We start from the raw sequence: 12,988 nt of genomic DNA, 5'->3' as shown, positions 1-12,988 counted from the left end.
AATGGACTTTAAATGGAGGGACAGAAATCTCTCAGGTTTCGTAAAAAATATCTTCATTTGTGATTGGAAGTTGAACGGAAAATCTTATAGGTATATGAGGATGAGTACATGATGACAGAATTTACATTTTTGAGTGAGTCTTGGATAAAACTAACTCTATATCGCTAATTATATCGTTTACATCACTAATACATATTGTCGCAATTTTATATCGTGATATCTCAATATAATGATGTATCGTTGCACCTCTGGTAATCGACAATTTTGTAGAGTGACAAATTACAAGGGAGATAAAATGACTTTGGAAAGATGGCAGCATCATTTTTTTATTTTTACACAGAGATTGGAAGGTGTATTAGTAAATTATGTTGTCTTTTGCAATCTTTGTTACAATATATGCCAACGGTGACAGTTCAAAAATGGGAAAAAAGCACTTTTCATGTTATTTCCCTGAAAGTTTGCTTGCCTGTAACTCAAAAAGTAATAAAGATATCTCAATATGTCTTTAGATTCTGGCTCTTAACAAACTTTTCTTTTGGTATCTTCATTTTTAATGCTCTATAGGGTTCAATCCCAGAGATATTGGGATCTCAATGCGGCTCCATGAGTAAATTGTACACATTTTCAGTGGTCAAAAATCGAATGTGGGTCACTTTGCATACAGCTGATACTTTTTTTAAGACTAGAAATGCCTCTATAATTTGTTTTATACTTATAATCTTCATTCCTGTTCTGTTCTGAATACCGTTGAATTCATTATGCTCAGTTATAGTGAATCCCAGAGGACTGAATTCTTGATGTTTTCCCATGATGCTTGCGGTTGGAGTTTCTCTTGCCCGCAGTGGGATCCGACTCAACGGACGTCTACTGTAGTTATCTTCTGAGGGCAAATAAATCCCGGTGCACTACAGGGACGCCGTCTTTTGTGTGTGAATTCCCTGGATGAGCTGATCGGCGTTGGTGTAATTGGTGTTTCTGTCATAAGACGATCTGATATGTGGATTAGTCGTAGTTTTGCAGGTTCCCATGATAATTACGGCCTTGTTTTATATGAGCATTAACCACTCGGCTTTTCGTATCCCACAGGCTGTTGTGTGTCAACTAATTAACCAAATGGGATCCACCAAACAAGGATGATTCCAGTTTCCTCAGAGACCGGCTCAGATATAAAGATACAATAAATCACTCCTCGTAGATTGACCGGATGTAGTTTGGTTACCGGTAGACCGATATATTAACCACGTGTGTGTGAAAGAGAGAAAGAGTGTGTGTGTGTGTGTGTGTGTGTGTGTGAAAACTGAACTAGAAATCACATAGTTTGCTCTTCAGTTAATTCAATAAAAATCTGTTTTGTATGTTTTTTATTTTATTTTTTTACATTAATTTTCAATTTGATGTATTTCATTGCAAATTAGTTATATTATCGAACTAATGTGAAAACTCTTTCCAGAAATATATGGCCAAAATCACATTTTTGTTGTGGTGTTCACACTGCGTAAATGATCCAGGGGGTTACACACTACACACAAGCTGACAACAACTCTGTCACCCAAAGGTCAGGTACCCAAACCACATTTCCTCATGAAAACATGCGCGAGAAGTGGAACGGGAAATGACGCAAAACAACCCCCCTCTCACACACACACACACACACACACACACCCCCCGAAACACACTTACAAATACATTACCAACCCAATATAAAATGTTTTTATTCACCTCAGTTTCCATGAGCAAATGATAACTGAAATATTATACACAAGTGCCCCTTAAAACATTTTAACATTCTCATTTTTCCAAGAGTACTGTCGTTTTCTCCATTCAATGATGCGCCTGATGAATTAATTACACAAACGTTATTCTGTGTTTCGCGAAGAGATACGTACAGACTGCAAATACGCGAGTGTTGTAGGGAGTCGCGCTGATATCTGATCATCAGTAGCGGTTCACTAAATGAATTGATTCATTAAATACCTATAAACAATAAGCACTTAAAGGGTTAGTTTACCCAAAAGTGAAATTTCTGTCATTAATTACTCGCCCTCATATCGTTCCACACCTGTAAGACCTTCGTTCATCTTCAGAACACAAATTAAGATATTTTTGATAAAATCCGATGGCTCAGTGAGGCCTGCACTGACAGCAAGATAATTAACACTTTCATTGCCCAGAAAGCTACTAAAGATGTATTTAAAACAGATCATGTGACTACAGTGGTTCAACTTTAATGTTATAAAGTGACGAGAATACTTTTTGTGTGCCAAAAAACCAAATAACGACTTTATTCAACGATATCTAGTGATGGGCGATTTCAAAACACTGCTTCATGAAGCTTTACGAATCTTTTGTTTCGAATCAGTGGTTCGGAGCGCGTATCAAACCTCCAAAGTCACGCCCCCCAGTGGTGAACCATTGAAATTTCGAAACACTTATGACGTAACGAAGCCTCGTTTACTGAAATCGCATGACTTTGGCAGATTGATTCACGCTCAGAACCACTGATTTGAAACAAAAGATTCGTAAAGCTTCACGAAGCAGTGTTTTGAAATCGCCCATCACTAGATATTGTTGAATAAAGTCGTTATTTTGTTTGGTTTTTTTTGGCGCACAAAAAGTATTTTTTCGTCGCTTCATAACGTTAAAGTTGAACCACTGTAGTCACATGACTGTTTTAAATATGTTTTTAGTAGCTTTCTGAGCACTTAAAGTGTAAATTATCTTGATGTCAATAGAGGCCATTTCATCAAAAATATCTTAATTTGTGTTCTGAAGATGAACGAAGGTCTTACGGGTGTGGAACGACATGAAGGCGAGTAATTAATGACAGAACTAACCCTTTAACTAAAAAAATAACTATTAAATAATAAAATAACGAGAACTGGATGACTAAAATGAGCTTGAAAATGCGATCTCAAAGGCGAATTTAAAAGTGGCTATACTGTGTTATTTCATCAGTCAATGTTGAAAGATCTGGTGGTTGAAAGCTTTTTCAATTCTTGTGAGCGCCAGTTTTGTGCTAGAGTGAGTTTTGCGTGAGCGGAGAGATTCGGTGTGCGTTCTCGCATTACAATAATGCACTCTCAATAACTGTCATTAAAATGACACCGTAGAAACGGCCTCAAATGAACTATAAAAATGAAAAGAAAGTCGTGTCTGAAAGCTGCAATCGTTTTTCTTTATTATTAGTTAAAATTAACGGAGAATGTCTCTCGTTTTTCCGTGGGTGCTCGGAATCGGCGCCTGTGCTCTCATTGGCTGTAGCTCGTCGCGACACGTGACACCACAGGATGTCGCCCGACAGCTCCAGATATGTAGCATGCTGGATGTTTTTCTGGCATCGGTGAGGTGTCGGGGACGCGTCAGCGAGCGTTTTTGACGCGTCGTTGAGTAGCTCACACATAAAAATTGGCGAGCTCGTTAACTTGCAAATCGGGCTTAAAATCTTGTAGTGTGAACTTGGCATTAGAGGTGCAACGGATCATGTTTCCATGACTCGAAAACCGTAATATGATCCGAACCGTGATTTTTGTGATCCTCCTTTATGACCACTAGGAGAGAAGCGATGCTGAAAAGGGTTTAGTTGTTAGAGGATCTTAATTTAGTTGACATTTACAGGGTCTGTAAATCTGTACCAAAACAACGACGCTAGAAATTACATCTGATAAACTGACGTTATGAGTGTAAACATTTTATGGCTTTGGTTATGTGGGTTTTGTGTGTAAGGAAGTGTTAGCCTATGTTAGTATCATTGATATACTATTATATAATAAATGTCTATATAGTTGTTTTAATTTTTAATTTTAGTTTTATTTTTTTATTTGATTTTACATCAACTTAAACAGAAAAATGAGAAACTAGCTGAAAATAAGTTATTTTTTTTATTATGGTTTTCAGAATCCATTTGATTAATCAGAGTATAATGTAGTGTTGTCATGTTTCCTGTAGGGGGCGATCGTGAGCTCCAGTGTCGCTCATCCTCTGAGTTGAGCTAAGATGAGCATTACCAGTGATGAAGTCAACTTCCTGGTCTACAGATATCTGCAGGAGTCAGGTAAACACCCGACTTTCTTTCCCACAATAACCCTTACAAATATCCTTGTAAGACAAATAAATAAATCAACCTTTACATTTGGATATAAAAATAAATAATTCTTCTGTGTATTTTGGCTTGTGAGGGGAATGTTTTATTTCTTCTCAGATCACATGTTTACTCGCTGGTTGAAATAAAGCCACTGTTCGTTCATTGGTGTTTTGTTTGTGTGTTTGTGCGGCAGGTTTCTCTCATTCTGCATTCACGTTTGGCATTGAGAGTCACATCAGTCAGTCGAACATCAACGGGACTCTAGTGCCACCTGCTGCTCTCATCTCCATCCTGCAGAAAGGACTTCAGTATGTGGAGGCCGAGATCAGCATCAACGAGGTGACGGCTCATCTTCATCACCCAAACTGATATTGTTTACCAAGGAAATCTAGATTTGTGCATAAATTAATTTTTACTGGCTGTAAGTCATAATAATAAATAGACTTGTATTTAACCTTCTTTATATATATAAAAATGTTTAATTATATTCATGAGGATTTTAAAGTTCACTCGGTCAAGCCACTTTTTAACATTTTAACCTCCTCTGACAATTTTCGTTGAGCAAATGAAGCAAAAATTATGGCAACTTCATAAATTTAGTGTTGTTTTAGTATCATTGAGAAACTAAAATACTTTTATAATGTTTTGAAATAGTTTTTTTTATTAATTATATTATATTTATTATTATTTTTTAAATATGTTTAGTTTTTATTAAATTTATTTCTTTTCTAAAAAAATTTATTTTTTAGATATTTTAGTACATTAAGGTAAAGTAAATAAACTGAGAAATTTATAAAATAAAATGATTAAAAACAGTATGTAGAAAAAAAGTTATATTTTATTTAATTTCACGTAGCATTTATTTCAAGGAACAAAAATGTTTTTATGGATTTAGTTTTAACTATAATCTGAACTTTTCAACATTGATGTTAAAAAAAGCATTTAAGCCTTAATCTAAATGCTTGAAATTATCTATGAATTAATTATTATTCATATTTTATTTATAATACTGTACATAAATAATAATAATATACTAACATTTTGGCAATGTAAAATAAAATCTTAGTCATGGAATGTTTTAAAATGAAAATACATTTTTCTAGTTATGGCAAGCTCTAAAATATCTTTAAAATGATCATAAAAATTCATTATTGAACTGTAAAGAAATCAATATACTTCCCAAAGGATGTTTTGCTCTAGATGAACTGCTTCTGTTGGTTTGTTTTTGATTTTAATGTTGTCGATGAATCTTTAAGGATGGCACGGTGTTTGACGGTCGGCCGATAGAGTCTCTGTCGCTCATCGATGCCGTGATGCCAGACGTGGTTCACACCAGAAAGCAGGCGTTCAGAGACAAACTCGCCCAGCAACAGCAACAGCAGGCCGCCAGCTCCGCCAACTCGACAGCCGTTCAGTCCCACGCCACGAAGAACGGAGAAACCGCACTCAACGGAGACGAGAATGGCACCCACGCCCTCAGTAAGTCATTTACTCAACAGAAAAATGCATGTAAACCTATTGTAGGAGGCAAAATTAGGAACCTTTAATAGGGTCACTTTAAAATGCATATACATTTAAAAAATAAACGCATCGGTTCAGTTCTAAAAGGTGCACAGATTTACACTATGGGTAAGAACTGCTGAAGTGTGTTTGTAATTCTGAGCTGCCTTTCCTCTCTGTCAGATAACCATGTGGAGGCCATGGAGGTGGACGGTGAGGTCCAGATTCCTGCCAGTAAAGCCACGGTGTTGCGGGGTCACGAGTCAGAGGTCTTCATCTGTGCCTGGAACCCCGTCACTGACCTCTTGGCCTCAGGGTGAGTCGATCTGGACGCTGACCTCTCTAACCTCAAGAGGGCAGAGTTGAAGGTTTCTGTGAGAGTGTTATAAGTTGGATAAGTATAACTCTTGCTAAAACTACTTTTCTACACTGTGAAATGGCTTAAATTGCACTTTTTTTTTTTCATGCATTTCTAAAATTACACAATAGACATAAATATTTGGGCTCAAATAGGGGTGTGCGATATCACAATATTAGATCGAGAACCAGGGATCCAGATTAACATTTGAGAGTTCTATAGTGGCACCAGCACCTGATTTGGTAGTTGAGGGAGGAGAGTAGTTGAGGGGAGGAGTTAAGGGAGGAGAAGAAGAGGGGAGTTGAGGGAAGGGGAGGAGTTGAGGGAAGGGGAGGAGTTGAGAGGAGGTGGGGGAGTTGGAGGTGGGAGAGGAGTTGAAGGGGAAAGGAGTTGAGGGAAGGGGAGGAGTTGAGGGGGGAGAGGAGTTGAAGGGAGTTGAGGGGAGGGGATGTGTTAAGGGAGGAGAAGATTTGGAGGGTGGGGAGGAGTTGAGGGAGGAGAGGAGTTAAGGGGAGTTGGGAGGGGAGGAGTTAAGAGGAGATGGGGAGTTGGAGGTGGGAGAGGAGTAGAAGGGGAAAGGAGTTGAGGGGAGGAGAGGAGTTGAGGGGAGGTGGGGAGTTGTAGGGAGGAGACGAGTTGAAGGGGGAGAGGAGTTGAGGGGAGGAGACGAGTTGAAGGGGGAGAGGAGTTGAGGGGAGGAGAGGAGTTGGAGGGAGAAGTTGAGGGGAGGTGGGGAGTTGGAGGGAGGAGACGAGTTGAAGGGGGAGAGGAGTTGATGGGAGGAGAGGAGTTGGAGGGAGGAGTTGAGGGAAGGTGGGGAGATGTAGGGAGGAGACGAGTTGAAGGGAGAGAAGAGTTCAGGGGAGGTGGGAGAGTTGGAGGTGGGAGAGGAGTTGGAGGGGAGGAGAGGAGTTGGAGGGAGGAGTTGAGGAGGGAGGAGTTGAGAGGGGAGGGGAGTTGAGGGAAGGGGTAGAAGATGAGGGAGGAGTTAAGGGAGGAGAAGAGTTGGAGGGTGGGGAGGAGTTGAGGGAGGAGAGGAGGTGGGGGAGTTGGAGGTGGGAGAGGAGTCGAAGGGGAAAGGAGTTGAGGGGAGGGGAGGAGAGGAGTTGGGAGGAGTTGAGGGGAGGTGTGGAGATGTAGAGGGGGAGGAGTTGATGGGAGGAGTTGAGGGGAGGTGGGGAGATGTAGAGGGGGAGGAGTTGAGGGGAGGTGGGAGAGTTGGAAGGGGGAGAGGAGTTGAAGGGGAAAGGAGTTGAGGAGAGGAGTTGGAGGGAGGAGTTGAGGGGAGGTGGTTAGTTGTGGGGAGTTGGAGGGAGGAGACGAGTTGTAGGGGGAAGAGGAGTTGAGGGGAGGAGAGGAGGAGTTTTACCCTATTCACCAGCGGTGTCTTGCCTTAAGTTTATTGCATTATTCGTTTATTGTATTACTGCAGCTCTGGCGACTCGACGGCTCGCATATGGAACCTGAATGAGAACAGCAACAGCGGCTCCACTCAGCTGGTCCTGCGGCACTGCATCCGCGAGGGAGGACAGGACGTTCCCAGCAACAAGGACGTCACCTCATTAGACTGGAACGTGAGTGCGCTGTTAAACATCTAGAGCAGTTCTCAATCAGAGGCCTCAGCACACTTCCAAGGGGGCCGCAAGACGGCTCAGAATGATTTAAAGAGGACATATTCTGGTTTTCATATCTTTCTTTAGTGTGTAATGTTGCTGTTTGAGCATGAAAAATGTTTCCAAAGTCCCTCCAGCGGGAGTGTTTGCATCCTTTCACAGTTCATTATTTGTGTGTCTGTAGAGCGACGGCACTCTCTTAGCAACTGGATCTTATGACGGATTTGCGAGAATATGGACAAAAGACGGTAAGTCACCCCCTTTCCCTAACACTGAGAACTGATCAAACTCGAGGAGTGAGCGTCTTCTTTCTGATGTTTCAACAGGTAATCTGAGCAGCACACTCGGACAGCACAAAGGACCCATATTTGCACTGAAGTGGAACAAGAAAGGCAACAGCATTCTGAGCGCTGGAGTCGATAAGGTCATAACTTGATGAAGAAACCACAGTTGATACATGAATTTCTGTCGCACACAATCTCCTCCTGATTGATCATTTAGACTGTTTTATCAAGTAAAAGTCTTTTAGTATAATTATCCTCCTTCAGTTTGTGTCTTTCTGCTGTGAAATCATAATTTTTATCAAGTAAACGTCCCCAGGTTTACTTGATTATCCAGACATCATTTATTATAAAAATCACCAGTATCAAATATGATCATCATCTTCTGAGGAAGGTTTATTTGTTCATCTATCGATCATCATTGTATTGCATTATATGTTTTAAAACTATAGAGATTTGATCATAAAACATTTTAAGCATTTAAATATCATCTTACTAAGACATAATATTGGCAGATATTGATATTGATAAATATCTGCTATATAAAGATCTCATTGATTAACATTACAAGCTTCAAATTTTCATATAGATATCAGCATCTGCACCAAATTGCTATTTTTGCTATATTTGCTTTTCTTCCCATAATCAATTGTTCACTTGTTCTCGTTCTGCAGACGACAATCATTTGGGACGCACACACAGGTGAAGCCAAGCAGCAGTTCCCCTTTCATTCTGGTGAGTTTACAACCGCATGTGTGAAACTCTGTCTTGAGTTCAAAGTATTGAATGTCGAGGTTTCAGATTTATAAAGCAGAGTTTTTAATATGGCCGTGCGTTTATTTCCCTGCAGCTCCAGCGCTGGACGTGGACTGGCAGAATAACACCACCTTCGCCTCCTGCAGCACTGACATGTGCATACACGTGTGTCGCCTAGGAAGTGAGCGTCCGCTCAAGACCTTTCAAGGGCACACGGTGAGCTGCACGAACTGAAATAACACAGACCAGGGTTTCTGTTCTTGAGCGTGAAACACTAGATGAACACAGTGTTTGTTTGCTTTCAGAACGAAGTGAACGCCATTAAATGGGACCCGTCGGGAATGCTGCTAGCTTCCTGTTCGGATGACATGACATTAAAGGTGTGAATTAATTGGTGTTTTCTGTTCGGGAAAATACACCTTTTTTGAATAGTGCATAATGAAATATTGAATATGATCAAATGTAGACCCTACTGACGTGTTCCTCTCACGGCAGATCTGGAGTATGAAGCACGATTCATGTGTTCACAACCTTCAAGCGCACAACAAAGAGATCTACACCATCAAATGGAGCCCCACGGGCACCGGGAGCAACAGTCCCAACGCTAACATCCTGCTAGCCAGGTAACCTTCCCAAAGTGCCTTTCCAGGAAAGTTAGGGAGAAAAGTAGAGTAAAAAAGTAAAAATAAATAAGATCAAAATAATAAATAAACAAAAAGAATTGAGAGATATATAAATATATATAACATTAGATTAAAATAAGTAATGTTTAAAATTATTAAAATAGATTAAAATAAGTAAATATAATAAAATAAATGTAAAAATGATTCCAATAAATTAGAATAAAATATAAACAAAAAATTTATTAAAATAAATATTAGATTACAAAAATAAAAAATAGATATTGAATTATATTAAAAACAATAAACAAAAAATGTGATTTATATTAAATTAGATATTAAAATCTAATTTAATCTATTAAATAGATTAAAATGAGTACATTATTATTAAAATAGATTAAAATAAACAACAAATTAGAATAAAATAAATAAATATTAGATTACAATAAATAAAAATTAGATGAAATATATTAAATTAGATTAAAATAAGTGTAAAAATTATTCAAATAAATTAGAAAATAAACACAATTATATTAAAATAAATGTAAAAATGATTCCAATAAATTAGAATAAAATAAATATTAGATTACAAAAATAAAAAATAGATGAAATATATTAAAATTGGATAAAAAAAATAAACTAAATATTTGATTATATTAAATTAGATTAAATTCAATTTAAAATTATTAAAATAGATTTAAATAAGTTGATTTTGATTAAAAAAATTGATTAAAATAAATAAACAAATTAGGGTAAAATAAATAAATATTAGATTACAATAAATAAAAATATGTTAAATTAGATTAAAATGTGTAAAAAAATGATTCAAATACATTAGATTAAAATAAAAAATAAACAAAACAATAAATAATAAATATTATATTAAAATAAATGAAAAATAAATGTAATAAAATAAATGTAAAAATTATTCCAATAAATTAGAATACAATAAATGAACAAAAAAGTGGAATTAAATAGATTACAATAAATAAAAATTAGATAAAATATATTAAATTACATTAAAATACATGTAAAAATGATTCTCTCATAAATTAGATTCAAATTAAAAAAATAAATAAATAAATAAATAAATATATTCAAATAAATAAAAATTAAACATATTAGATTATAATAAAAATTAGAATACAATTAATTAAATAAATAATACATCTAACTATAGAATAATAAATATAATAATGTAACTTAAAACTTTTTTTCTTTTTTTTTTCAAATATTAAAGGCATATTTTTAATATTAATTTTTAAAATATAAATTGGGTGTTTATACTATGTAGATGGCTATTAAGATGTGGGTCCATCACACGAGGATGATCATATTTGAAAACCCCTGGTCAAAACTGGGCTACGGAAAACAGAAAGGGATAAAAATCGTAAGTGTTTAACACTCTTCAAAAACACTCTAACAAAGTACTGCTCCGTTCGTCTTCCTCAGTGCCTCTTTCGACTCGACGGTGCGATTGTGGGACGTTGATCGAGGCGTTTGCACCCACACGCTCACCAAACACCAGGAGCCCGTCTACAGCGTGGCCTTCAGTCCGGATGGGAAGTTCCTGGCCAGCGGCTCCTTCGACAAATGTGTTCACATCTGGGACACAGTGGTCAGTATGACAGCGGCTTGTGTATACTGTATAACCCGTCATACCACCGTCATGATGATGATGATGAATGTGTTTTTCAGAGCGGCGCGTTGGTGAACAGCTACAGAGGAACAGGAGGAATATTTGAGGTTTGCTGGAACAGTGTGGGAGATAAAGTCGGAGCAAGTGCGTCAGATGGATCGGTACGTTCATCTTCTCATCTGAGGGTCATCTTTAAAACCTAATCTTCTCATCATGAGAAACAAATTCAGTCACGTGTGTCCAAACTACTATTTACTACTATTAATATAACACTATAGATATATATATATATATATATATATATATATATATATATATATATATATATATATATATATAAAAGGAGGTGTGTGTATAATTATAATAATAATTATTAATTAATCATTTTAAATTGAATTTAATGTATTTAATCTATGTTTTTTATTTTTGTAATCTAGTATTTATTTTATTCTATTTACTTATCTTTATCTATTTTAATCATTTTTTATTTATTTTAATCAAATTATTTATATATATATATATATATATATATATATATATATATATATATATGTATATGTATATGTGTGTGTGTGTAAGGTGTGTGTATAATAATAATAATAATAATAATATTATTATTATTAACAAAAATAATAATAATAATATAATTAAAATATTAAGTGATTTTAATCTAATTTAATAAAAAAAAATTCTAATTTAATATTTCATCTATTTTTTTATTTTTGTAATCTATTTAAATTTATTATATTTACTTATTTTCATCTATTTTAATAATTTTAAATTTATTTTTAATCAAATTTTATTATTTTATTGAATAATTTTATTATTTGTATTATTTAAATTATTTTAAAATATTTATTTTTGTAATATAGTATTTATTTTATTGTATTTTTTTATTTTAATCTAATTTATATTTTAATGTAATTTTATATATATAAATTTTATATATATTATTTACTATTTTAGTATTCTTTTTAATATTTAGTATTTTACTACTACTTTAAATAGGCTTTTATTTTTGTCAATGATCGTTTTAGTTAATTTTAGTGTCATTTTTAGTAATTTTGTTATGTGCTTTTGTCATTTTTATTAGTTTTTGGTTTAATTTTTTTAGGTTAATTTTAGGTTTCATTTATTTTTATTTCACTCTTTCAGGTCTGTACTCAAAAAGTGAATAAATGGATTTAAACTACTGCATAAATATAATTTAATACCATAAAATCCACTAAAAATATGAAATATTAAATAAAAAAAACATTATCAAACTAAAATATACATTTCATTGAAATAATAATAATAATAATAATAATAAATCTGTCATTTTTGACCGCCACGCAAGGAGCACCAAAGGGTTAATTCAGTTGTATTTATTTATTTACAGTTATTAATTTTAGTGCTTCAACTCAAACTTATTTCAATTAGTTGCCAAAGCAACATTTCCAATTTTCATGTAGTTTAACTTTTCCTTCTAATATTTATATTTTATTTTAGCTTTTATTTTTCAGCTTTTTCTTTTTTGTTAATGTAAACTCCATCTTGTTTTTCCAGGTCTGTGTTCTTGATTTACGGAAATAGCGTTCGGAGAATCTCGGACGCAGAATTGTGCAGCTAAAGTCTGAACTCGTTTCTTCCGTGGAGCCGGTCGATCAAGATCCGCGGCTGCTTCGGGAACAGAATCTGAATGTTGAAAACCAAATTAGAGGGAAACGTCCACTAGAGATGGTGCTGTTGATCGACGCAGTGACACAGACGGCCACCAGGGGGCTGAAGAGCTGGAGACGTTTCGTTTGAAAGGTTTTATCGCATGTTTGTGTCGTTGAGCGGCACTGATGTTCATTGGGCAGCAGGAAACTGATTTTTAACAACCTTTAATTCAAGACGAGGCTTCACGTGTGCGAGAACCGTAAATACTTCTGATTGTTTTCCAAATTTAGCGTGTAATATCGAGGTGAATGAAGACGCCAACTGCCAAGTACTTGGGAAAATATTTTATGAATATGTTTAATTCTCAGATATTAAATATACAGGTGTATAATCTCCCCGCTGGATGTACATTTAATGAATGTAAAGATGTAAATGAGACCACAGATTTTATAAACTGTGTTTATATGTTTATAAAGTAATCATTTTTTTTCTGAAA

General features: G+C 35.4%; 1 protein-coding gene across 1 annotated transcript in view; it reads left to right on the top strand.

Moving 5' to 3' along the window:
* Positions 1 to 12,988, top strand: part of tbl1x (transducin beta like 1 X-linked) — a 20,853-nt gene extending 7,865 nt beyond the window's left edge. The window contains exons 2-15 of the mRNA XM_051906127.1: positions 3,946 to 4,051; positions 4,275 to 4,420; positions 5,338 to 5,560; positions 5,765 to 5,897; positions 7,372 to 7,513; positions 7,737 to 7,800; positions 7,879 to 7,976; positions 8,508 to 8,568; positions 8,684 to 8,805; positions 8,895 to 8,969; positions 9,085 to 9,212; positions 10,662 to 10,827; positions 10,908 to 11,009; positions 12,397 to 12,988. Coding sequence (XP_051762087.1) covers positions 3,994 to 4,051; positions 4,275 to 4,420; positions 5,338 to 5,560; positions 5,765 to 5,897; positions 7,372 to 7,513; positions 7,737 to 7,800; positions 7,879 to 7,976; positions 8,508 to 8,568; positions 8,684 to 8,805; positions 8,895 to 8,969; positions 9,085 to 9,212; positions 10,662 to 10,827; positions 10,908 to 11,009; positions 12,397 to 12,423 — 1,545 coding nt within the window. The 5' untranslated portion in view covers positions 3,946 to 3,993 and the 3' untranslated portion in view covers positions 12,424 to 12,988. The remainder of the gene's footprint in view (positions 1 to 3,945; positions 4,052 to 4,274; positions 4,421 to 5,337; positions 5,561 to 5,764; positions 5,898 to 7,371; positions 7,514 to 7,736; positions 7,801 to 7,878; positions 7,977 to 8,507; positions 8,569 to 8,683; positions 8,806 to 8,894; positions 8,970 to 9,084; positions 9,213 to 10,661; positions 10,828 to 10,907; positions 11,010 to 12,396) is intronic.

The sequence above is a fragment of the Ctenopharyngodon idella genome, chromosome 9 (assembly GCF_019924925.1).
Source record: "Ctenopharyngodon idella isolate HZGC_01 chromosome 9, HZGC01, whole genome shotgun sequence".
Lineage (NCBI taxonomy): Eukaryota > Metazoa > Chordata > Actinopteri > Cypriniformes > Xenocyprididae > Ctenopharyngodon > Ctenopharyngodon idella.
The sequence above is the reverse complement of the archived record's forward strand: the minus strand, read 5'-3'. Positions and strand labels throughout refer to the sequence as shown.